We start from the raw sequence: 24,664 nt of genomic DNA, 5'->3' as shown, positions 1-24,664 counted from the left end.
GGCACAGTCCTCACTTCAAGTCTTGCTTTTTCAAGGAGTGAAGATTCATACCTCCTTTCCACAAATTGTTTTTTTAAGTACTCTGATTCAATATCGTAATCACTTTCCTTCGTACAGTTCTGCCTTATCCTTGTGAATTCGCTTTTGGGGATATTTAGGAGCCATGTGGGTAAATGGCAACTAACCAAATGAATGAAGCTATTGCAATCCACCTCTTTATGGTAGCATTTGGTAATTATAGCTTGATTTTCTATAAAAATATTTAGATCCAAAAAATTTACGTTGGTGGTGCTTACATTGGAAGTAAATTCTAAACCAAATGAATTGTCATTCAGTCCCTCTAGAAAATAATTAAGGTCCATTTGAGGTCCCTCCCTTACGAAGAGGATGCCGTCTATAAAGCGTCTCCAAATGATAAGGCTTTTATGTAACTGACCATTTGTGAAGATGTATGACTCCTCCCACTTACCCACATACAAATTTGCATAACTTGAGGCAAATTTGGTCCCCATGGCTGTACCCCACGTTTACAAGTAGAACTGATTACAGTATGTGAAATAATTATGTGTGAGAATAAATTTAATACTCTCAACAATAAAAGAAACTTGGGTAGAAGTATACTTTTGTGATAAATTAAAAAAAAAGGCAGATTCACACCCTATGCCATAATTGATGACCGTATACAAAGACTTAATATCCAGAGTGCCCAAGATGTATCCATTTTTCCAATGTAATGATTTTAAAATCCGGATAGTGTCCCTTGCATCCTTTAAATATACAGGGAGCCGTGTGACACATTTCTGTAGATGTACATCTACATATTCAGACAAATTTGCTGTCAGGCAATTGATGCCCGAGATGATTGGTCTACCCGGTGGTCATGTAGAATTTTTATGGAGTTTTGGTATATGTTAAAACTCGGGGTCTTATTATTAATGAATTCAAACGCATCCTTATTCAAAATGCCTATAGATTTGCCCCTAAGAGCTAATACATTAGTTTTTTTTGTGTATTGGATGGTGGGGTCATTAGTAAGTTTCTTATATGTGATTTGATCACCAAGGAGCCTCAATGACTCCTCATGGTACATGGACTGATCTATAATCACAATGCCCCCCCTTGTCCGCAACACAGACAATGATGTCATGATTATCTTGAAAACTCGACAGTGCATTTCTTTCTTGTCTGGTAAGATTGTGTGATTCAAATCTGGGATTCCCTCTACTCATATTGCTAATGTCCAAAGTGACCAGTGTCTCAAAGGTGTGAAAGTGCCTGGCTCTCAACACGATATCCACCGCTTGTTGAAGTGGGTACCGCGTTGAGAACCAAGCACATCTCCCATTGAACTACCACTGGGCAGTCCAAACACCTCTTTTCTCTGGGACACAATAGGACACCTTGCAAATATACAAGACAGACCTGACGCCCTCATACTGGAACACATAAGGATATCTTACAGTACAGCCGGTAGCATTTTTCCTGCTAATCATACTGGGATACATATAGATATCTTTCATTATAAAATAACATTATCCACATCCGTTAAAGAGGATTTTCATAACTCTCACTTTTTGCACTAGAGGAGTACCAACTGTCCAAACCACTTCTTTCCATTTCAACATATTGGATACCATCAATACTGAGCAGTCGGTACTTGATGAAGGTTCATTCTGGGACCGAAACGTTGTAATTTTGGACTGCATTAAAATTTTCACAATCATCTAAGTTGAGTGCCAAGTTTTCTTTATATTATACAATTTCTTGACACCATTTTGCTGCCCAAGAAATATCTAGATTTCCAAAAAATATTTAGCTACAGGGCAGATATTTTACACTGGGTTTTGTTTGCCACACAGATCGCATATCATTGACTCAAAATTGTGCCATTTCAGGCCTCCATAGAAATTTTTTGTTGTGTCTTAGCCTACTTATTTACACAATTTAGCTGGGCCAAAAAACAAAAAAAAATGCAGGCCAGATACTTGAAAGTGGGCTATCTCCGTCAGGCCCCTCATCTATTTGTGGGCTAAAAGTTGTGGCATTTCAGGCCTCCATTCAAATGTTTTTGTTGTGTGTTACCCTAGTTCTATACACTATTTTGTGTAAAAAAAAACAAAAATACAGGCCACATATTGAACAGTGTGGTATTTCGTTCACACACCTCAACTATCTGTGGCCTACAAATTGTGGCTTTTCAGGCCTCCAGTTAACTGTTTTTGCTCTGTCTTACCCTATTTTTATACAATATTTTGCGGTAAAAAAACAAAAATAATGACCACGTATTTTACAGTGTGGTATCTCTTTCACACGCCTCACCTATCTGTGGCCTACAAATTGTGGCATTTCAGGCCTCCATTAATTTTTTTTGCTGTGTCTCTCACTATTTCTATAAGTTCAATATAGAATCACTGCACCCGTATATTATGCTCAAGGTGAAGTATTTTTATTAATTGATGGTGATGAAGCGACAGCTGACGTTTCGGCCTGACAACGGCCTTTATCACATAGTCGCCCTTTTGAGTAGAGTGTCAGTGGTCACCGGGTAATTAGTATCACTGCTAGGTAAGGAGGAGCCGAAGTTATGGAGGAGTGCCAAAGGATCATTGGTGGCGCAGTGGGGGATGCAGGCACCGCCGTGCCTGAGCAAAGGGGTATTGGGGTGCATCCAAATTTGGGGCAGGCCTTGCATTATATGCATAGGCAATAACAGTACAGGAGACCCACTCTTTAGTAATGGGAACAAGAAAGCATAACTGGCTGATGGCCCTTTTTAGACTATTAATGCCGCCTGATGCCCTTATAAAAATAGGCTTTGTTACTTTCAGAGTCCCTCCTTCATAAATGAAGCAGGATGTGTCTGATGATGTGTCACACACCACATGGCCAGCTAGGGTTGTTAAATGTTAAAATGAAACTTCCCAGTGAATGCATTTGTCTTGGCTGAAAGCAATGGTAAAGTTGAAAAACCCATCAAAAACGCTAAGTGTGAGCATAGTCCAAGTGGTGGAGGTACATGTTTTTTGTGTTCTTCATTTTGCCTTACATACAAATCATTACCCTGGAAAGGATGTTCCTTAACATATTTCCCAGGAAAATCCATTTTGTTTTTGTTTTTGTATGTTTTAGTGTGTGCCTGTAAAAGTGGCGTAACACTCTGACAACATTGTTCACAACAGTGACCTAGGAGTCAGAAATGCTTCCAGGGGTCTTCCCCATGATGTTTCCCTGTCATTTGAGCACTGTTCCCATTGATTTCAGATGTTTTTAGACCCTAAATGGACCCTCGGGGGGAGCGTGGCAAAGATGCTCGGTTTTCCCATAGAGTTACATTGGGCTCGTTGGTCGGTTCGAGCACCCGAGCATTCCAATTTGCTTGACCTGAGCAATGAGCACCTTAGAATTTTAGTGCTCCCACCATCCCTGGAGCTAACTGATCTCTAAGTTATCACAGTAGCTATACTGTCCCAATAATGTATAACTAGTGTTGAGCGATACCACCCGATACTGAAAAATATCGTATCGGAATGGATCGGCCGATCTAAAAAAAAGTATCGGGTATCGCCGATTCCGATCCCGGAAGTCCCATTCAAGTCAATGGAACAGAAATATCGGAATTAAAAAAAACCCTTTCTTTCCCTGTCGGTTAATTCTACATGAAGAAAAACAACTAATAATAATGTAGAATGTATTGTGGGAGGTGTAGGAGACATTAAAGCCATAGAGGTTTAGCCCAATCAAATGGAATAGCAGGAATTTTTTTTTTTTTTTTAAAGACGTTCGTAGTTACAAAGATATTGACTATGTTAAAGTCTTTAATTTTTTGTCAGATATGTATGTTTCACTACTTCCATGCTCTTCACCTTCTTTTTTACTTCTCCCACACTTTCTCCTTCATCATCTTCAGCAGCAGCAGTATCTTCTTCTTCTTCTTCTTCTTCTTCCCTGTAGTTGTTATCTATAAAAGTTTGAAGATTACACCTTCCGTTCAGCCTGTCACAAAAGATTTACAACAGGATTTGTCCGCGTTCAGTTTGGCCTGCAGCAGCAGGCCATTTCCAGGGGCACCACGAGGAGGAAAGGACTCACCCCCATACACTGCTTAGTCTTCTTCTGCTTATAAATTTGATAATCTCATTTGCTCAGATTTTTAGTCTTATGCTTAATGTTCTTCTGCTTTTGGTTTTTCAGCTTCTTGGTCTTCTGTCTCTTGTTGTTCTGCATCTTGGTGGTTGTCTTCCTGTTCTTTGTCCTCTTGGTCATCTTCTTCAGGGTCATCTTTTAGGTATTCTGCTGTGTGGTCTTCAGGGTCGTCGTCTTCAGGGTCATTATCAGGGAGATCCAGAGTGAGAATCAAAAACCATTTCCACAAGCTTGAACTTTGAAAAGTAGCAGAAGTTACAAGAAGGCTGAGGAACTGGCGAGAACCAGCTGATGGTACTGGAACCTGGAGTGGCAGCAGAATGAACAAGAGCCAATGGCACAACTGTGGACCAGCTGACGGTGCTGGAACACGGTTACTAAGCAGGAGGTACCTGTGCTCCAAAGCACTACCAAGGACCAGCAGACGTTGGTGGAACTCGGATACCGAGAAGGAGGCACCTAGGCCAAAGGCACTGCCGAGAACCAGCTGATGGTGCAGGAACCAGGATGGGTAGCAGAAGCTGCAAGAGCAAATGAAACTAGCGAGGACCAGCTGACGGTGCTGGAACCCGGAGGGGCAGCAGAAGGAACAAGAGCCAATGGGATAACCGTGGAACAGCTGACGGTGCTGGAACACGGTTACTAAGCAGGAGGTACCTGTGCTCCAAAGCACTACCAAGGACCAGCAGACGTTGGTGGAACTCGGATACTGACAAGGAGGCACCTAGGCCAAAGGCTCTGCCGGGAACCAGCTGACGGTGCTGGAACCCGGATGGGTAGCAGAAGGTACCCATGATTAACAAAGTGTCGCGTCCGCGAGCAGGCCACAGTTACCGAAACCCACAGTCCTACAGGGGGTGCTTTTCCTATTGGCACTATGGAACCAGCCTTTGTTACCAGAACCCGCAGTCCACATAGGAAGCACTGAAACTGCAGGCACCATAGACTAGGCTAACCCGACCGCAACACGACAGGACAATGTATCAGTGGCAAAGTGACGTTGACACTACCCGGAAACAGCAGGCGTGCTGGAACCAGGCTGGGCAGGAGGGAGTACCCGTGCCAAAGACACTGCCGAGAACCAGCTGACGGTGCTGGAACCCGGAGGGGCAGCAGAACGAACAAGAGCCAATGGCACAACCGTGGACCAGCTGACGGTGCTGGAACGCAGTTACTAAGCAGGAGGTACCTGTGCTCCAAAGCACTACGAAGGACCAGCAGACGTTGGTGGAACTCGGATACTGACAAGGAGGCACCTAGGCCATAGGCTCTGCCGGGAACCAGCTGACGTTGCTGGAACTGGGATGGGTAGCAGAAGGTACCCATGATTAACAAAGTGTCGCGTCCGCGAGCAGGCCGCAGTTACCGAAACCCACAGTCCTACAGGGGGTGCTTGTCCTATTGGCACTACGGCACCAGCCTTTATTACCAGAACCCGCAGCCCACATAGGAAGCACCAAAACTGCAGGCACCATAGCCTCGGCTAACCCGACCGCAACACGACAGGACAACGTATTGGTGGCAAAGTGACGTTGACACTACCCGTAAACAGCAGGCATGCTGGAACCAGACTGGGCAGGAGGGAGTGCCCGTGCCAAAGACACTTCCGAGAACCAGCTGACGGTGCTGGTACCTGGATGGGTAGCATTAGCTACAAGAGTCAATGGAACTACCGAGAACCAGCTGACGGTGCTGGAACCCAGAGTGGCAGCAGAAGGAACAACAGCCAATGGCACAACCGTGGACCAGCTGACGGTGCTGGAACACGGTTACTAAGCAGAAGGTACCTGTGCTACAAAGCACTACCAAGGACCAGCAGATGTTGCTGGAACTCGGATACCAAGAAGGAGGCACCTAGACCAAAGGCACTGCCGAGAACCAGCTGACGGTGCAGGAACCCGGATGGGTAGCAGAAGGTACCCAGTAAAAAAACAAAGTTTCAAGGCCGTGAGCCGGCCGCAGTTACCGAAACCCACAGTCCTACAGGGGGTGCTTGTCCTATTGGCACTACGGAACCAGCCTTTATTACCAGAACCCGCAGCCCACATAGGAAGCACTGAAACTGCAGGCACCATAGACTCGGCTAACCCGACTGCAACACGACAGGACAACGTATTGGTGGCAAAGTGACGTTGACACTACCCGGAAACAGCAGGTGTGCTGGAACCAGGCTGGGCAAGAGGGAGTGCCCATGCCAAAGACACTGCCGAGAACCAGTTGACGGTGCTGGAACCCGGAGGGGCAGCAAAAGGAACAAGAGCCAATGGCACAACCGTGGACCAGCTGACGGTGCTGGAACACAGTTTCTAAGCAGGAGTTACCTTTGCTAAAAAGCACTACCAAGGACCAGCAGATGTTGTTGGAACTCGGATACCAAGAAGGAGGCACCTAGGCCAAAGGCTCTGCCGAGAAACAGCTGACGATGCTGGAACCCGGCTGGGCAGGAGGGAGTACCTGTGGCAAACACACTTCTGAGCAGCAACATGCGATGTTGAATCCCAGGGGTCAATCATGCAGCAGGCTGAGGCCAACTTGGAGCGAGTTTTATATTGGTTGTACACAACTGCTTATTGTAACCGTGTTCCACTTTGGCCTCTGGCTCTACTGTCTCTAGTATTTCCTCTGGCCTCCAAACACGCCAGTTGCTGCTCTGCAGTGTTGTCTGCACAATCCACACTTGTTCCTGAGTTACTGGGGCTCAGTCACGTCAGTTGAACCCCTGATGTGTGTCCGGCAAGGTGTCCTGCTCTGTCCACATTCCCACAACTATTAATGGGAATGGGGACAGAGCAGGAGACATTGCCGGACACACATCAGGGGATCAACTGACATGACTGAGCCCCAGTAACACAGGAACAAGTGTGGATTGTGCAGACAACACTGCAGAGCAGCAACTGGCGTGGTTGGAGGCCAGGGGAAATACTAGAGACAGTACAGCCAGAGGCCTAAGTGGACCACGGTTAAAAGTCAGTAGTAGTGTGATGTTGGAGGCAGCAGTAGACTTTGCCATCCATACAGCAGGGGAACAGCTGGTGTTACTGAACCCCACAGACACAGGAGCGAGTGTTTCTATCTGTGTGGACGGCACTTCCAAGCTACAACTGGCTGTGTTGAAGCCCAGGATCAATGCTCCGAGCAGGCTGAGGCCTACTTGGAGCAAGTGGAAAATAACATGTAGTGTGATGTTGGAGGCAGCAGGAGACTTTGCCATCCGCACAGCAGGGGAACAGCTGGCATTACTGAACCCCACTAACACAGGAGCTAGTGTGTGTTTCTCTGTTAAGACGGCACTTCTGAACACCAACTGGCATTGTTGGAGCCCAGGATGAGGCATGGAGCAGGCTGAGGCCTGATAGGGTTGGCATGTGGAGGCAGCAGGAGACTTTGCCATCTACACAGCAGGGGAACAGCTGGCATTACTGAACTCCACTAACACAGGAGCTAGTGTGTGTTTCTCTGTGAAGACGGCACTTCTGAACACCAACAGGCATTGTTGGAGCCCAGGATGAGGCATGGAGCAGGCTGAGGCCTGATAGGGTTGGCATGTGGAGGCAGCAGGAGACTTTGCCATCTACACAGCAGGGGAACAGCTGGCATTACTGAACCCCACTAACACAGGAGCTAGTGTGTGTTTCTCTGTGAAGACGGCACTTATGAACACCAACTGGCGTTGTTGGAGCCCAGGATGAGGCATGGAGCAGGCTGAGGCCAACTTGCAGCACGTTTTATAGAGGTAGTAGACTACTACTGATTGTAACCGTGCTCCACTATGGCCTCCGGCTCCACTGTCTCTAGTATTTCCCCTGGCCTCCAACCCTGCCAGAGACAGCTCTGAAGTGGCGTCAGCACAATCCACACTTGTTCCTGTGTTACTTGGCCTCAGTCCCGTCAGTTGATCCCCCGATGTGTGTCCGGCAAGGTCTCCTGCTCTGTCCTCATTCACACTACTAGTAATGGGAATGTGGACAGAGCAGGAGACCTTGTCGGACACACATCAGGGGATCAACTGACGTGACTGAGGCCAAGTAACACTGGAACAAGTGTGGATTATGCAGACGCCACTTAAGAGCTGTCACTGGCGGGGTTGGAGGCCAGGGGAAATACTAGAGACAGTGGAGCCAGAGGCCTAAGTGGAGCAGGATTAAAAATCAGTAGTAGTTTCAATGTGGGTGGAGCAGGAGACTTTGCCGTCCACACAGCAGGGGAGCAGCTGGCGTTGCTGAACCCCACTAACACAGGAGCTAGTGTTTTTCTCTGTGCAGACGACACATCTGAGCGACAACTGGCTGTGTTGAAGCCCAGGGATTATAGTTCAGGTGGTAGAAACATGAACACAACAGGAGACCTGGATACAGTTGCCAACCAATTATTTAGTCGGGAAGAGGACTGGCAAATTCAGGGGAGATCCAGGCTTTGTTCATTTTCAGAAAAGTAAGCCGGTCGACATTATCGGAAGAAAGTCGCGTGCGACGGTCTGTTAGTACACCACATGTGGCACTAAAGACGCGTTCCGATAACACACTGGCGGCAGGGCAAGCCAGCACCTCCAATGCATACTGGCTAAGCTCTGGCCATGTATCCAGCCTAGAGACCCAAAACTTGAAGGGGGAAGAGCAATCTGGGAGTACACTCACAGGGCAAGACATGTAGTCTGTCACCATCTGACGGAAACGTTGCCTCCTGCTGACTGGAGCCGTCAGTGATGGTGTAGACAATTGTGGCGGACACACAAAACTTTGCCACATTTGGGCCATAGTGGTCTTGCCTTGTGCTGAGGCGCTGCCTCTGCTCCCTCTTTGTGCCGAGTTTCCTCCACTGGCTCGACGCACAGAGGTGCTTTGTAAAGCACTAGCGCCACTGCTGTCGGGTGGAATGGAATACATGATGGACTGCACCAGTGTGTCTTGGTACTCCCACAGTTTACGCTCCCGGTTCAACGTTGGTATGAGGGTTTGCAAGTTGTCCCGGTAGTGAGGATCTAGGAGGGTGTACACCCAATAATCAGCCGTGTAGAGAATGTGGGCGATGCGGTGGTCGTTTCTCAGGCACTGCAGCATGAAGTCAACCATGTGCTGCAGACTCCCAACTGCCAAAGAACTGCTGTCCCCTGCTTGAGGCATGATCTCTGCCTGCTCTGCATCACCCCACCCTCGCTGTACATACTGACTAGAGCTTTGTGTACCTCCCTCCTGTGGAGAGATGTCTTCCTCCTCCATTGACTCCTCCTCATCCTCCTCACTAAGTGTCCCCTGCCTAGGCCTTTGTGAGGAAGCACGTAGCGCAGACTGTCCAGAGGCAGATGGCATTTGGGACTCCTCATCCTACACCTCTTCAAAAACCTCATCCCTTAGTGCTTGCAGTGTTTTTTGAAGCAGGCAGATAAGGGGGACAGTCATGCTGACTAGTGCATCATCTGCACTCGCCATCCGCGTGGAATCATCGAAGGCACGCAAAACGAGGCAGATGTCCTTCATAGAGGCCCACTCAGTGGTGCTGAAGTGTGACCGGCGCACATTGCGACTTGTTTGCGCCTGATGCAGCTGGTACTCCATGACTGCTGCCTGCTGCTCACACAACCGCTCCAACCTATGTTACTATGTTGAATTCCACCTGGTGGGTAGGTCACACATGATGCGATGTTCCGGAAGGTGTAATCGGCGCTGCAGAGCAGCAAGGCGCGATCTTGCCCTACTGGAACGACGCAAGTGAGCGCACTCTATGCGGACCTTGTGCAGCAGTGCATCAAGATCCGGATAGTCCCTCAGAAAGCTCTGCACGACCAAGTGGGATGTGAGTGAGGTTGCCAAGGCCAAGAGCTGCCACCAGATTTCGGCCATTGTCACACACTACCAAGCCCGGCTGGAGATTCGCTGGCAGAAACCACACATCGCTCTCCTGCTTGATGGCATTCCAGAGCTCCTGCGCTGTGTGGCTTCGATTCCCCAAAGAAATTAATTTCAGTATGGCCTGTTGACATTTGGCCACGGCTGTGCTGATATCGGTCATAACAGGCTCCTGCTGCGCTGTTTCAGAGGAACTTGAGTAGGAGGAGGAGTCAATGTGTACAGACTGGATTCCTGCAATCCGTGGAGTTGGCAGAACACGTAGAGCGCCACTCTCCAGATCTGTACCCGGCTCCACAACATTGACCCAATGGGCAGGGAGGGAAAGGTATCGCCCCTGTCCATGGTTACTGGTCCACGCATCGGTGGTCAGGTGGACCTTGCTACTGACTGTGTTTAGTAGCGCATGTTTTATTTTTGCCTCCACATGTTTCTGCAGGGCACAGACGGCTCACCTGCTGAAATAAAATTGGCTGGGCACGGTGTATTGTGGGACTGCCAATGCCATGAAGTCCCGGAAGGTGTCAGTCTCCACCAGCCTGAATGACAGCATTTCAAGTGCCAGTAGTTTGGCAATGCCAGCATTCAGAGCCTGTGCTCGGGGATGGTTTGCCGAGTATGGCCGCCTTTTCTCCCATGCCTGTGCTACCGATGGCTGTCGAGTGGCCTGGGAGTGTGAGGATGACTTGGAACGTGGTGCTGTGGGTGGAATGTCACAGAGTCTCCGGACAACAGTGCCAGAGGTTCTTCCTTGGCGATCCTGTGAGGAAGCCGAACCAGCTGTGTGTGAGCTGGAGGAAGAGGCCCCAACACGAGCTGAAGAGGTGGTAGGTGGTGATGTAGGTTGGCCTACGTCTTCAGTGTGTCTGTGTAACTCCACCTTGTGCTTGGTCCGCACATGTTTCCACATATTAGTGGTATTGAGGTTGCTGACATTTTTCCCTCTTTTGACTCTCTGATGACACAGCTTGCATTTGACAAAGCAAATGTCATCTGCAACTGTGTCAAAAAAGGACCACGCACTGCAAGTCTTGGGAGCGCCCGTTTTGCCTTTTGAAAGTGGAATGCTCCTAACGGGTGCCGAAGTGGAGGCTACAGGCAACCAAGTCTGCCCCCTCCCTCTCCCTCTGGTTTTGGCCATTCGGGGAATCTCTTCCTCAGAGCTGCTCCCACCACCTTCCTGTTCCTCACGCCATGATGGGTCAAGGACCTCATCATCTACACTCCCCTCTTCAAACACCTGCTTCTCCTGGGTTGTCTCGCCAGCACCGTACGCACCAGAAAGTGGTAACTGAGTCTCGTCATCATCTGATGCTTACTGAGGTGTGCTGACCATAGGCACTGGCCCACCCGCCTCTTCAGATTCAGAGGGACAAAGAAGTTGCGCATCACTGCATACTCCCTCTTATTCACATTCTGGAATGCTGCTTGGCTGGCCCCCTCTTTCCAAACCAACAGATTCCGAGAACAGAAGTAGAGACTGTGATGGCTCCTGTCCAGGGCTCTCTGACTGCCTGGGCACTTTGGCAGGTGGTGAAGAGACAGATGGTTGCTCTCCGGTGCTCTGGCCCTGAGAGGATGTGGAAGTAATTGAAGTCAATGCGTTAGATGCCATCCATCCGACAATGGCTTCAATTTGTTCCCCCCGCAGCAGTGGGGTACGGTGAGGTCCTACAAAGCTGCGCATAAAGGACTGTTGCCTGCTAAAACTGGGGGATGCTGACTCACTGGTGCCAACAGCAGGCACAGAATCCCCACGTCCTCTCCCTGCAGAATCCCCACGTCCTCTCCCTGCAGAATCCCCACGTCCTCTCCTGCTGAAACTCCACGCCCACGGCCACGTGCCTTACTCCCTGCCTTCTTCATCTTGCTAGACTGAGAAAGATAGGCAGAAAAGTACAAAGGGGGGCCTTAGTGTGCTTATTCCTGAACAGCTGGTTACAGGTATAAGAAACACTAATTTTATGAAGTGTGTGTGTCGACTACACTTTAATGGGAGCTAATGTGGCCTACACAACTTTCAAATGTAGTGTTTGGTGAACTTTGTTGTTTTTTTTTTTTTGGGGAAAAAAAACTTAAAGGATGTGACCAAAGATTTGAAAGTCAGAGTATCACCAACTTTCTGGAGCTATTACAATGCAGGCAGGTAACCTACAATGCAAAAGATCAGGCTCCAAAAAAATTGGGTAATACTAATCTGGCTGCAGCTGAAGGGCACAAGCCAGAAAAAAGGCTCCTCTATCTACTCCTATATATAGTGTTTGCAACCAACCAATGTAGATGGATACGGATGGATGCACACTAATAGGAGATGAAAAATGAGCTGCAATTAAAGAAAAATATGTGTGAGGCAGTGACACATGCTGAGCGGCCTACAACCAGACGTAGCTGCAGGACACACCACTCAGCAAGAGCTGCACTCACACACAGTCAGAGACCTCTCAGACAGCCGTGAACAGTGCAGCTAAGTGGGCACTAGCACTGAAAGGCTGCAGAAAGGCTCCGCTGTGTACTCCTAGAGTGTTTGCAACCACCGTATATAGATACGGATGGATGCACACTAATAGGAGAAAAAATGAGCTGCAATAAAAGAAAAATGTGTGAGGCAGTGACACGCTGAGCGGCCTACAACCAGACGTCGCTGCAGGACACACTACTCAGCGTGAGCTGCACTCACACACAGTCAGAGAACTCTCAGACAGCCGTGAACAGTGCAGCTCAGTGGGCACTAGCACTGAAAGGCTGCAGAAAGGCTCCGCTGTCTACTACTAGTGTTTGCAACCAACGTAATATGGATACGGATGGAAGCACACTAGATAGAATTTTTTAAAAATAAGCAGCTCAAAAAGAAAAATATGTATGAGGCAGCAGTGAGGCACGCTGGGTGGCCTACAACCAGACGTGGCTGCAGGACCCACTCCACAGCGTGAGCTGCACTCACACAGCCCTTGCAGACAGCTGTGAACACTGCTGCTAGGCAGAAGAAAGCTACAGTGGTGGTTTATGTAGCCTGGGTAAAGCACAATATTGTTTTTAGAATCGCTATTTCTAATTGTCCATCACAGTCTTCAACAGCAGCCTGTCCCTAACTGAATTCACAGCAGAGTGACCAGAAATGGCGGCGGCGGTGGCTTTTATAGTGCATCATGACATCATTTCAGCAGCCAATCACAGATATGTCAATAGTTAACATGCCGACATGCCTAACAGGATGTGCCCACACTTCTGAGGATTCCCATCGGCTGAATCAAAGCGAGCGGGCTGATAGTATTATGGGAACTTCCGATTCCAGTATCCGATATGAAAAAAGTATCGGAAGTCAGTATCGGAATTCCGATACAGCTAATATCGGCAGATACCCGATACTTGCGGTATCGGAAAGCTCAACACTATGTATAACCCTTGCATATAAGATATGATTACTAATACAAAGTAAACTTTCCTTACCTGCAGAAAATGGGATAAATGCCTCTTGTTTTAAAAACTTTCCATTCTCATCAAGGAAATGTTTTGGGTAAAACTGTAAAGGTTTCTCCCAGACTTCATGATCTTTGAGCACAGAGGACAAGTTAGTGATGATAGTGGCACCCTGTGGAAAAGGATGAAAAATTTTAAAAGAGAAATAGGTAATAAAAATGTTTGCAGACATCATGTCCATATATATACAACTGCTGTACTACTATGTATTGTATAGTATTGTTACAGCACCGCCATACTTGTAAGAAGAACAGCTTTGCTCATGTACTCAGTAACAGAATAGTTTCTGTTCAGGCTGCTTGCTGAAATAATGCTATATTTTTCAGCGCAGACCCTGAATATTTCTATTATATTTCTGATAGTAGAAAAATCTTAGACACTACTGATCGGATTTTACCTTTCTAATAAGGTAACCTTTTATCTCCATGTCTCGGTAGGTCATATGAGGCAAAGACAAGGGAAGAATATCGCCACATCGTTGTACTTCATGGATCACAGCATTAGTATATGGCATTTGCAGAAGATCTCCCATTGTCGGTTTCCGCGCCCTCCCAATTACTCGATCAATTTCATCCTGTACTTTGGCTGAACACAAATTAGCGTTACAATAGGAATATTTATCCATACCTTAGTACATGATGAATACACTTTACTATGTGATTACTACACCATACTGTGTGTTTATACTCACACTGTACATCTGGATAGAGGATCATAAACATCAGTGCCCACCTCAGGGTGGTACTTGTAGTTTCTGACCCACCGCTAAATAAGTCATATGTTGTCAAGAGCAGGTTTGTTTCATTGAAACTACTGGAACCATCTTCTTTCACCTAGAAGAAATCAGTTTTAGTAATGTGGTTCTTGTGTTATATGCTATATTTACCAGGAGTTATTTGTCCAATACTGTCCTGCCTAACTACGTGACAGTCTGGAGACACCGTCGAGAATGTTCTGCTGCCTGCAACATCATCCATCATGTCCGGTTTGGCAGTGGGTCAGTAATGGTGTGCGGAGGCATTTCTTTGGAGGGCTGCACAGCCCTTTCTGTGTTAGCCAGAGGTAACCTGACTGTTATTAGGTACTGGGATGAGGTACTCAGACCCATTGTGAGACCATATCCAGGTGCAGTGGGCCCTGGGTTTCTTCTGATGCTTGACAATGCATGCATGCATTGCATGTGGCTGAAGTGTGTCAGCAGTTCCTGTATGATGAAGACATTGTTGGCTTTCTTGTCTTGAGGCATTTCCATTGAAGTTGGATCAGCCTGTAATTTGATTTTCCACTTTGATTTTGAGTATCATTCCAAATCCAGACCTCCATGGGATATTAATTTTGATTTACATTGATGATTTTTATGTTTTGTTGTCCTCATCATGTCTCTCTCGTTCCATCCACCAATGTCATGTTGCACCACAGACTGTGCAGGATTTGACTGATGCTTTAATTCAAGTTTGGTAGGAAATCCCGCAGGAAAACATCCGCCTCATCAGGAGCATGCCCAGGCATTGTATGGAGGTCAAACAAGCACGTGGAGACCACACACTACTGAGTATCACTTTCTTGTCTTGAAGAATTTCCACTGAAGTTGGATCAGTCTGTAATTTGACTTTTCACTTTGATATTCAGTATCATTCCAAATACAGATCTCCATGGGATATTCATTTTGATTTACACTGAAGGGTAAATTGGACATAATTTCACACAAAACCCCAAATATGGGCTGGACAAAATTGTTGACACCCTCACCTTAAGGGCTCATACTCACTTGTGAGAGACTCGCATGATTCTTGTGCGAGTCTCTCGCATGAAAACCTGTCACAGCCGCCGGCACTGGGACCGGAGCGTGCATCTGCATAGAAATATATGTAGCCGCATGCTCCGGTCTCAGTGCCAGCAGCTATGCCAGGTTCTCATGCGAGAGACATGCACGAGAATCGTGCGAGTCTCTCGCAAGTGAGTGTGAGCCCTAATATTTGTTTGCACACCCTTTGGAATAAATAACTACAATAAATTGCTTCGTTTAACTATCAACAAGCTTCTTATACCTTTCAACTGGAATTTTTGACCACTTTTCTTTTGAAAACTTCCCCAGATCTCTCATATTTAAAGGGGCCTTTTCCCAACAACAATTTTAAGCTCTCGCCACACTTGCCTAATGAGATTTAGATCTGGACTCATGGCTGATCACTTCAGAACTTTCCAGCGATTTGTTCCATCCATTTCTGGGTGCTATCTGAAGTATGTCTGAGGTCATTGTCCTGCTGGAAGACCCATGACCTAGGATGCAAACCCAGCTTTTTGACACTGGGCACTACATTGTGACCCCAAATCCTTTAGTAATCTTCAGCTTTCATGATGGAAGAGAAGAGAACCCATTCTACTGAGCACTTCAACGCATACAAGCAGTCCATTGTCAGCTTTAAGTCCACGCTCTCTGCCGCAAAACAAACTTACATTGCATCTCTCATATCCTCCCTGTCTCACAACCCTAAACAGCTCTTCAACACTTTCAATTCTCTACTCTGTCCCACAACACCTCCTCCCCCTCCTCTCATTTCTGCTGAAGACTTTACCTCCTTCTTTAAGCAGAAGATCGACACGATCAGACAAAACTTTGGCCCGCAGCCCCCAATGCCCCTCTTAGCCGCTCAGCCCTGTTCTGCAAAAGCCAGCTTCTCCACCATGACAGAAGATCAGCTCTCCACCCTTCTGTCAAGATCACACCTCACCACTTGTGCCCTCGACCCACTCCTGTCTCACTTCACCCCTAACTTGGCCACAGTCCTCATCCCATCTCTAACACACCTTTTCAACCTTTCACTTACAAATGGTTTCTTTCCCTCATCCTTCAAACATGCCTCAATCACACCCATTCTCAAAAAGCCCTCCCTTGACCAATCCTCTGTGTCTAACTATCGCCCAATATCTCTTCTCCCTTACGCCTCAAAACTACTGGAACAGCATGTATAACTTGAACTGTCCTCCCACCTCTCCTCCTGTTCCCTCTTTGACCAGTTACAATCTGGCTTCCGACTGCATCACTCAACTGAAACTGCCCTAACTAAAGTCACTAACAACTTACTAACCGCCAAGAGCAAGTGACACTACTCTGTCCACCTTCTCCTGGACCTGTCCTCTGCCTTCGACACCATAGACCATTCCCTCCTGCTACAGACTCTCTCATCTCTTGGCATCACAGACTTGGCCCTATCCTGGATCTCATCATACCTAACAGACCGAACATTTAGTGTCTCCCTCTCACACACCACCTCCTCACCTCGCCCCCTGTCTGTCGGTGTTCGCCAAGGCTCTGTGCTACGACCCCTACTATTCTCCATCTATACCTTCGGCTTGGGACAGCTCATAGAATCCCACGGTTTTCAGTATCACCTCTATGCCGATGACACGCAGATCTACCTATCTGGATCCATACTCGCCTCCTTACTGAGTGAAATCCCACATTGTCTGTCTGCTATCTCAGCCTTCTTCTCTGCTCGCTTTCTCAAACTGAACATGGACAAAACAGAATTCATCATCTTTCCCCCATCTCACTCTACCCCTCCACCAGACCTATCCATCAATGTCAATGGCTGCTCTCTTTCCCCAGTCCCGCACGCTCGGTGTCTTGGGGTGATCCTAGACTCTGCGCTCTCTTTCAAACCACATATCCAAGCCCTCGCCTCCTCCTGCCGCCTCAAACTCAAAAATATTTCCCGGATCCGCTCATTCCTCAACCACGAAACCACAAAAACACTAGTGCATTCTCTTATCTCCCGCCTCGACTACTGCAACACATCAGACTCTCACCATCAACGGAAACCTTCAAGAAGAACCTGAAGATCCACCTGTTCCGACAAGCCTACAGCCTGCAATGCTCCTCGGTCCACTGAACCACAGCAAGACCTGCTCTACCCTCTCCTACTGTATCCTCACCCATCCCTGTAGACTGTGAACCCTCGCGGGCAGGGTCCCCTCTCCTTATGTACTTGTGTGTCCCTTGTCTTACACATGTTTATTATACTTGTCTATATTTCCCCTTTTCACATGTAAAGCGCCATGGAATAAATGGCGCTATATAAATGCATAATAATAATAATAATAATAATAATGATGTCTTGCACACAGTCAAGACACCCACTGCCAAAGGCAGCAAAACAGCCCTAAAACATCTCTGAACCGCCATAAAATTTGACTGTAGGTACTGTGTACTTTTCTTTATAGGCTTCATTTAGTTTTTGGCAAGCAGTAGAATGACATGATTTAACAAAAAACTCTATCTTGGTCTCATTTGTCCTCAAGACGCTTTCCCAGAATAATTTTGGCTTACTCACATACATTTTGGGAAACTGCAGTCTATCTTTTCTATGTCTCTGTGTCAGCAGTGGGGTCTTCCTGGGTCTCCTGCAATATTGTTTTATTTCATTCAAATGTTGACGGATAGTCTGCGTTGACGGTGATGCACCTTGAGCATGCAGGACAGCTTTAATTTCTTTGGAACTTGATTGAGGTTGCTTTTCCATTATCCTTACTAATCTGTGTTGCAACCTTTCATCAATTTTTCTCTGCCACCTATGTCCTGGGAGATTAACTACAGTACCATGGATTGTAAATTTCTTGATTATATTGAGCACCATGGACAAAGGAACATCAACATCTCTCTTGATATTGTTTTATTACTCAACAATTTTGATTCTCAAGTCCTTAGACAGTTCTCTTTCTTTTCTTTCTGGTATCCACACTTTGTGTGGCGCACACAGACTCATAATGCAAAGTTTGAGTCAACTTTATTCTTGTTTCAGGTGTGACTTTCATATTGCCCATACCCGCTACTTGCCACAGGTGAGTTTGAATGAGCATCACGTGCTTGAAATAAAGTTGGTTACCCACAATTTTGCAAAGCTGCAAACAATTTTGTCCAGCCCATTTTTTGGGCTTTGTGTGAAATTATGTCCAATTTACCTTTTCTTCTCTGCTCTGATGGAAATAAACATGTGTATAACAAAATATGTCTAATTACAATATTTGTCTCGCAGAAATACTTCATTTTCTGGAACAATTTCGGGGGTGCAAACAGTTCCGGCCACAACTTTGGTTACAATTACTGATGAAGGAAAACAAAGTTCATCAACCCTGTTATGATTGGGTCACCGAGGAGGAGAACAAAACCAAGCTAAGTCACAGAAAACCAGAGAGGTTGGTAACTACGTGGATTGCAGACCCCTGATCCTAACCACACAACTAACCGCAGCCGTGGAGCGTACCTACGATGATTCTAGATGCTTCGTCACAGCCGGAGGACTAAATAAGCATAAAGCAAGAAAACGGGAAATCTAAACTGCCCCAGAGCAGACCCCAAAGGAATAGACAGCCCCCACACATGTATTGACAGCGAAACAAGATGAAAACACGAACACAGGTAGGAAAAATGGCTGAGCAAACGATGGGGCCCATACTAACTAGAAAGGACAGGAAAGGAAAGATACTGTCTGCAATCATGCCAAAAAACCCTGCAAAAAATGTCCAACACTTCTGATAGCAAAAAAAAACCCTGAAGTCACTAGACTTCACCCACTATATCAGCACTCTGGCATATTCTGAGAACAGAGCAAAAAGAGGCCAATCTAATAAGGGACAAAAAGCAACCTGACACATACAGTAACAAAAACTGAATAGACAAAACCAAATCAAATGTGAACATTAGCAGAGAAAACTTAGCTTGAGAATGCAAGTACTGAGCTGGAAACCAAGACCTCAGGACGCAGGAAAAAATCACCAGCATGGGAATAGGGAGTCGGCTGTCTTAAATCCAGTCTGAGACTCCAGATGCCCAATCGTCGTCCTCTTTATCAGGTGGCAGGTCTCTGCCAATTAGATCAGCTCCACTACCTTCTGCCACCACCAGAGGGAGCCCGGAAAGAGAACTCACAACTCCTCTATCAGCACCAACAGTTCCCTCACCAGAAACCAGAGGCAGACCGGAAAATGAGCTCACAACAGTACCCCACCTTGAGGAGGGGTCACTGAACCCTCATCCACGCCACCAGGCCAATCAGGATGGGCCCGGTGAAAAGCACGAACCAATCTATTGGCATGAATGTTAGAGGCAGAGACCCAAGAATTATCCTCCTGGCCATAACCCTTCCATTTGACCAAATACTGGAGTCTCCATCTAACCAAACGAGAATCCAATATTTTCTCTACCTCATTTTCCACATTGCCTTTAACCAATACAGGGTCAGGAGGTGCCGCCATAGGAACTACTGGCTCAACAAACCTCTTCAACAGCGATTTGAGAAATACATTATGGATCTTAAACTTAACTGGAAGAGCCAATCGAAAAGAAACAGGATTAAGAGTCTCCAAAATCTTATAAGGTCCAATAAATCTTGGCTTGAACTTTAGAGACGCAACCTTCATAGAAATATTCTTGGACGACAACCAAACCATATCACCCACTTTAAACCGGGGACCAATGGTCCTATGCCGGTTGGAAAACCACTGGGCCTTTTCCTGAGAGAGTGACAACTTATCCACCACTTGGTCCCATATCTGCTGCATTCTCTCTACCACAGTGTCCACACCTGAGCAGGCCGAAGATTCCACTTGCCTTGAGGAAAATCGAGGATGAAGCCCAAAGTTACAGAAAAAGGGTGACATCAAAGTGGCAGAACTAGCTCTATTGTTTAGCGCGAATTTGGCCAAGGGCAAAAATTAGACCCAGTCATCCTGATCAGCAGATATAAAACATCTCAAATAGGACTCCAAAGTCTGGTTTGTTCTCTCAGTCTGCCCATTGGTCTGAGGATGAAGCGCAGAGGAGAAAGATAACTGAATTCCCAGATGGGAACAAAAGGCTTTCCAGAATCTGGAAACAAACTGGACTCCGCTGTCAGACACAATGTTCTCAGGAATCCCATGCAACCGAACCACCTGTTGTAAAAACAAGGGCACCAACTCTGAGGAAGATGGCAACTTTTGGAGTGGTACAAGATGGACTATCTTAGAAAATCTATTACAAATCACCCAGATAACAGTCATTCTCTGTGAGACAGGAAGATCAGAAATAAAATCCATTGAGATATGGGTCCATGGCCTCTTGGGCACCGGCAGAGGCATCAACAACCCATTAGAACGAGATCAGGGTTTAGACCAAGAACAAGTCCCACAGGACTGCACAAAATTCCTGACATCACGAGATAAGGCAGGCCACCAAAAAGACCGACTCACCAAATCTCTGGTACCAAAAATACCTTCAGACATCACTCTCTTCCTCCCATAGGACAACGCTCAGGTTTATCCTCCTGAAATTCCTCCAGGGTGTGTCTCAAATCGGGCGAAATGGCAGAAAGAACTACCCCCTCACCTAGGATGGTAGTAGGCTCGGTCACAATAAGAGAATCAGCAAGGAAACTCCTAGAAAGGGAGTCTGCCTTAACATTATTAGTGCCCGGAAGAAAAGAGACCACAAAATTAAAAAGCGTGAAAAACAAGGCCCACCTAGCCTGTCTAGGATTCAAGTGTTTGGCAGACTCCAGATAAATCAAATTCTTGTGGTCGGTGAGGACCACAAATTGATGTCTAGCTCCCTCCAACCAATGTCTCCACTCTTCAAATGCCCATTTCATGGCCAACAATTCCCGATTCCCCACGTCATAGTTGCGTTCAGATGGGGAGAACTTTCGAGAAAAGAAGGCACAGGGATTCATTTTAGAAGTCACAGGATCTTTTTGGGACAAAACAACTCCTGCACCAATCTCAGAAGCATCTACCTCCACCTGAAATGGAAGTGAGACATCAGGTTGCCGTAAAACCGGAGCAGAAGTGAATCTCCACTTAAGCTCCTGAAATGCTGAGACAGCCTCTGGAGACCAATTCAGCACATCAGCGCCCTTCTTGGTCAGATCAGTCAGTGGTTTGACAATACCAGAAAAATTACCTATAAATTTACGATAGAAATTAGCAAACCCCAAAAACTTCTGGAGAGCCTTCAAAGAAGTGGGCTGAACCCAATCATAAATGGCCTGTACCTTGGCCAGGTCCATTTCAATAGTCGATGGAGACAAAATAAATCCCAAAAATGAAATCCTCTGTGCACCAAAGAGGCATTTTGATCCCTTAACAAACAGTGAATTCTCCCTCAAAATCCGGAACACAGTCTGGACATGTTCCACATGAGAATCCCAATCACTGGAAAAGATTAAAATATCATCCAGACAGATGATCAAAAACTTATCCACAAAGTCCCGGAAAATGTCATTCATAAAGGACTGGAAGACAGAAGGGGCATTAGTGAGCCCAAAAGGCATCACTAGGTACTCAAAATGTCCCTTCGGAGTATTAAATGCTGTCTTCCATTCATCCCCGTGCTTGATGCGAATAAGATTATACGCCCCCTGAGGTCAAGCTTAGTAAACCAGCAGGCACTTTTAACTCTGGAGAATAAATCAGACAACAGGGGTGACAGGTACTGATATTTAACGGTCATCTTGTTAAGGGAAGGATAATCAATACACGGTCTTAATGAACCATCTTTCTTGGCCACAAAAAAAACCCAGCGCCTAACGGTGACGAGGATGGTCTAATATGACCCTTCTCCAATGACTCCTTAATATAGGATCGCATAGCATCATGTTCGGGTACTGATAAGTTGAAAAGCCGACCCTTGGGAAATTTACACCCAGGCATCAACTCAATTGCACAGTCATAACTGCTATGAGGAGGCAAAGACGCAGACTTATTCTCGCTAAATACATCTGAAAAATCAGCCAAATAATCAGGAATATCATGAGACTGAGGAGAAGTGGAGAAAACAGGAGTGTCCCTAAGAACACACTGGCAACCCCAACTCACCACAGACACAGATTTCCAATCCAAAACTGGATTATGAGTTTGCAACCAGGGAAAACCCAGAACAATAGTATCATGCAAATTGTGCAGCCCCAAAAATTTACAATTTTCTTGGTGGTCTGGGGCAACTCTATGCTATTGAGAACTCTGCTATTAGAAGTGGAAAGGAAGAACAAAGACGAAAGAATCTAATTAATACAAATATTGGAGAAAGAGAAACCAATCACAAACTAAAATGTTTCTATACTAATGCACAAAGCATGGGCAACAAACAAGGAGAATTGGAACTACTAACACAGGAAAAGAAATATGATGTCATTGGAATCACTGAAACTTGGTGGGACAATACACATGATTGGAATACAAGACTAGAAGGATACAACTTATTTGCAAGAAACAGACTTGATAAACGAGGAGGGGGTGTCGCATTGTATGTTAGAAACGCGTATATCTGCACAGAGATTGAAGCTTTAGAGACTGGGAGTTCTGTGGAAACTGTTTGGGTAAGAATACAAGGACAGAACAATGGAAAGGACACCATTGTAGGCATTTACTACAGGCCGCCTGTGCAAGCTGAAGATATGGATGAACTCTTTATGCATCAAATGGCCAAGTTCTCCAAAAAATATGACATAGTTGTCATGGGAGATTTCAACTATCCAGACATTTGTTGGGAATCTCTCTCAGGCAAAACTAACAGGTCAAGGAAATTCTTATCCTCTCTTGCTGACAACTTTATCTTCCAAAAGGTAAGGGAGAAAACAAGGGGAACTGCTACCTTGGATCTAATCCTTATAAACAGGGAGGAAATGGTTGAGGAGGTAAAAGTGGCTGGGACCCTAGGAGGTAGCGACCATGCTATTTTAGAATTTTGGATAACTAGAGGCGGAAGACCTGTGAAGACTCAGACGTCAAGGTTAGATTTCAGAAAGGCAGATTTTAAGGGATTCAGAAAGAGAATTGGAGGGATCCAATGGCTGGATATCCTTAAAGACAAAAATGTCCAGGAAGGATGGGAAATCTTGAAAAATGAAATTCTCAAAGCACAGTTGTTAACAATTCCGAAAAGAGGGAAGAATAGGAAGCATTTAAGGAAACCAGGATGGATGAACACAGAACTTAAGCACATGCTAAAAAGGAAGAAAAAAATGTTTATAAAATGGAAAGAGGGAGGCATATCTAAAGAAGAATATAATGCTGTCTGCAGAACCTGCAGGGCACAAATCAGATTATCTAAAGCTGAAAATGAATTGAGGCTTGCAAGAGATGTCAAAAGCAATAATAAAGGATTTTGGGGATATGTCAAAAGTAAAAGAAAAGTCAAAGATGCTATAGGATTTTTACAGGATGAAAATGATGAAATGGTAAGACAGGATGTTGAGAAGGCCGAACTTTTAAATTCCTATTTTGCATCTGTTTTCTCTCAGAAAGGAAATGTAACATCAACTGTTATTCACTGTCCTATTAAGGGAGTAGAAGAATCCAGGATATCTATAAACAGAAAGATAGTGAGGAAACACTTAGCTAACCTAAATGAATTCAAGTCTCCAGGTCCAGATGAATTACACCCCAGAGTACTGAAGGAGATAGCAGAAGAAATTTTTGAACCCCTCTCCATAATCTTTGAAAATTCTTGGAGAACAGGAGAAGTGCCAGAAGACTGGAGAAGAGCAAATGTTGTTCCTATCTTCAAAAAGGGGAAGAAGGTGGACCCAGGCAACTATAGGCCGGTGAGTCTGACTTCTATACCAGGAAAGATCTTTGAACAAATTATTAAACAACATGTATGTCAATGCCTGGATAAGAATGAAGTGATTAAACAGAGTCAGCATGGGTTTGTAGCTAATAAGTCATGTCAGACTAACTTAATTTCCTTCTATGATGGTATCACTGATTGGGTGGATCAAGGAAATGCTGTAGATATAGTATATCTTGACTTCAGCAAAGCATTTGACAAAGTCTCTCATACAATCCTTATTGAAAAAATGACTAAGTATGGGATGGACAAGGCAACTGTTAGGTGGATTCATAACTGGCTTAGTGATCGGACCCAAAGAGTGGTCGTAAATGGCTGTACATCCAGTTGGAAGAATGTCTCAAGTGGGGTACCACAGGGCTCTGTCCTGGGCCCTGTATTGTTCAACATCTTTATCAATGATTTAGATGAAGGAATTGAGGGTAAACTGATTAAATTTGCTGATGACACAAAGCTAGGAGGGATAGCTAATACTAGAGAAGAGAGAGAGAGGATTCAAAAAGATATAAATAAACTGGAGAAGTGGGCAGCAACTAACAGAATGGTTTTTAACAGGGAGAAATGCAAAGTACTACATCTGAGCAATAAAAATGAA

The 24,664-nt window shown here is 45.8% G+C and overlaps 1 protein-coding gene across 1 annotated transcript in view; it reads right to left on the bottom strand.

Moving 5' to 3' along the window:
• Positions 1–24,664, bottom strand: part of LOC141098689 (cytochrome P450 2D15-like) — a 279,275-nt gene that overhangs the window by 28,330 nt on the left and 226,281 nt on the right. The window contains exons 6-8 of the mRNA XM_073586655.1: positions 14,155–14,296; positions 13,861–14,048; positions 13,434–13,575 (exon numbers count right to left, since the gene is read on the bottom strand). Coding sequence (XP_073442756.1) covers positions 13,434–13,575; positions 13,861–14,048; positions 14,155–14,296 — 472 coding nt within the window. The remainder of the gene's footprint in view (positions 1–13,433; positions 13,576–13,860; positions 14,049–14,154; positions 14,297–24,664) is intronic.

This window comes from Dendrobates tinctorius, unplaced genomic scaffold (assembly GCF_039654945.1).
Source record: "Dendrobates tinctorius isolate UK_male_01 unplaced genomic scaffold, ASM3965494v1 ptg000094l, whole genome shotgun sequence".
NCBI classification, from domain to species: domain Eukaryota; kingdom Metazoa; phylum Chordata; class Amphibia; order Anura; family Dendrobatidae; genus Dendrobates; species Dendrobates tinctorius.
This window is presented reverse-complemented; position numbering and strand designations above follow the sequence as displayed.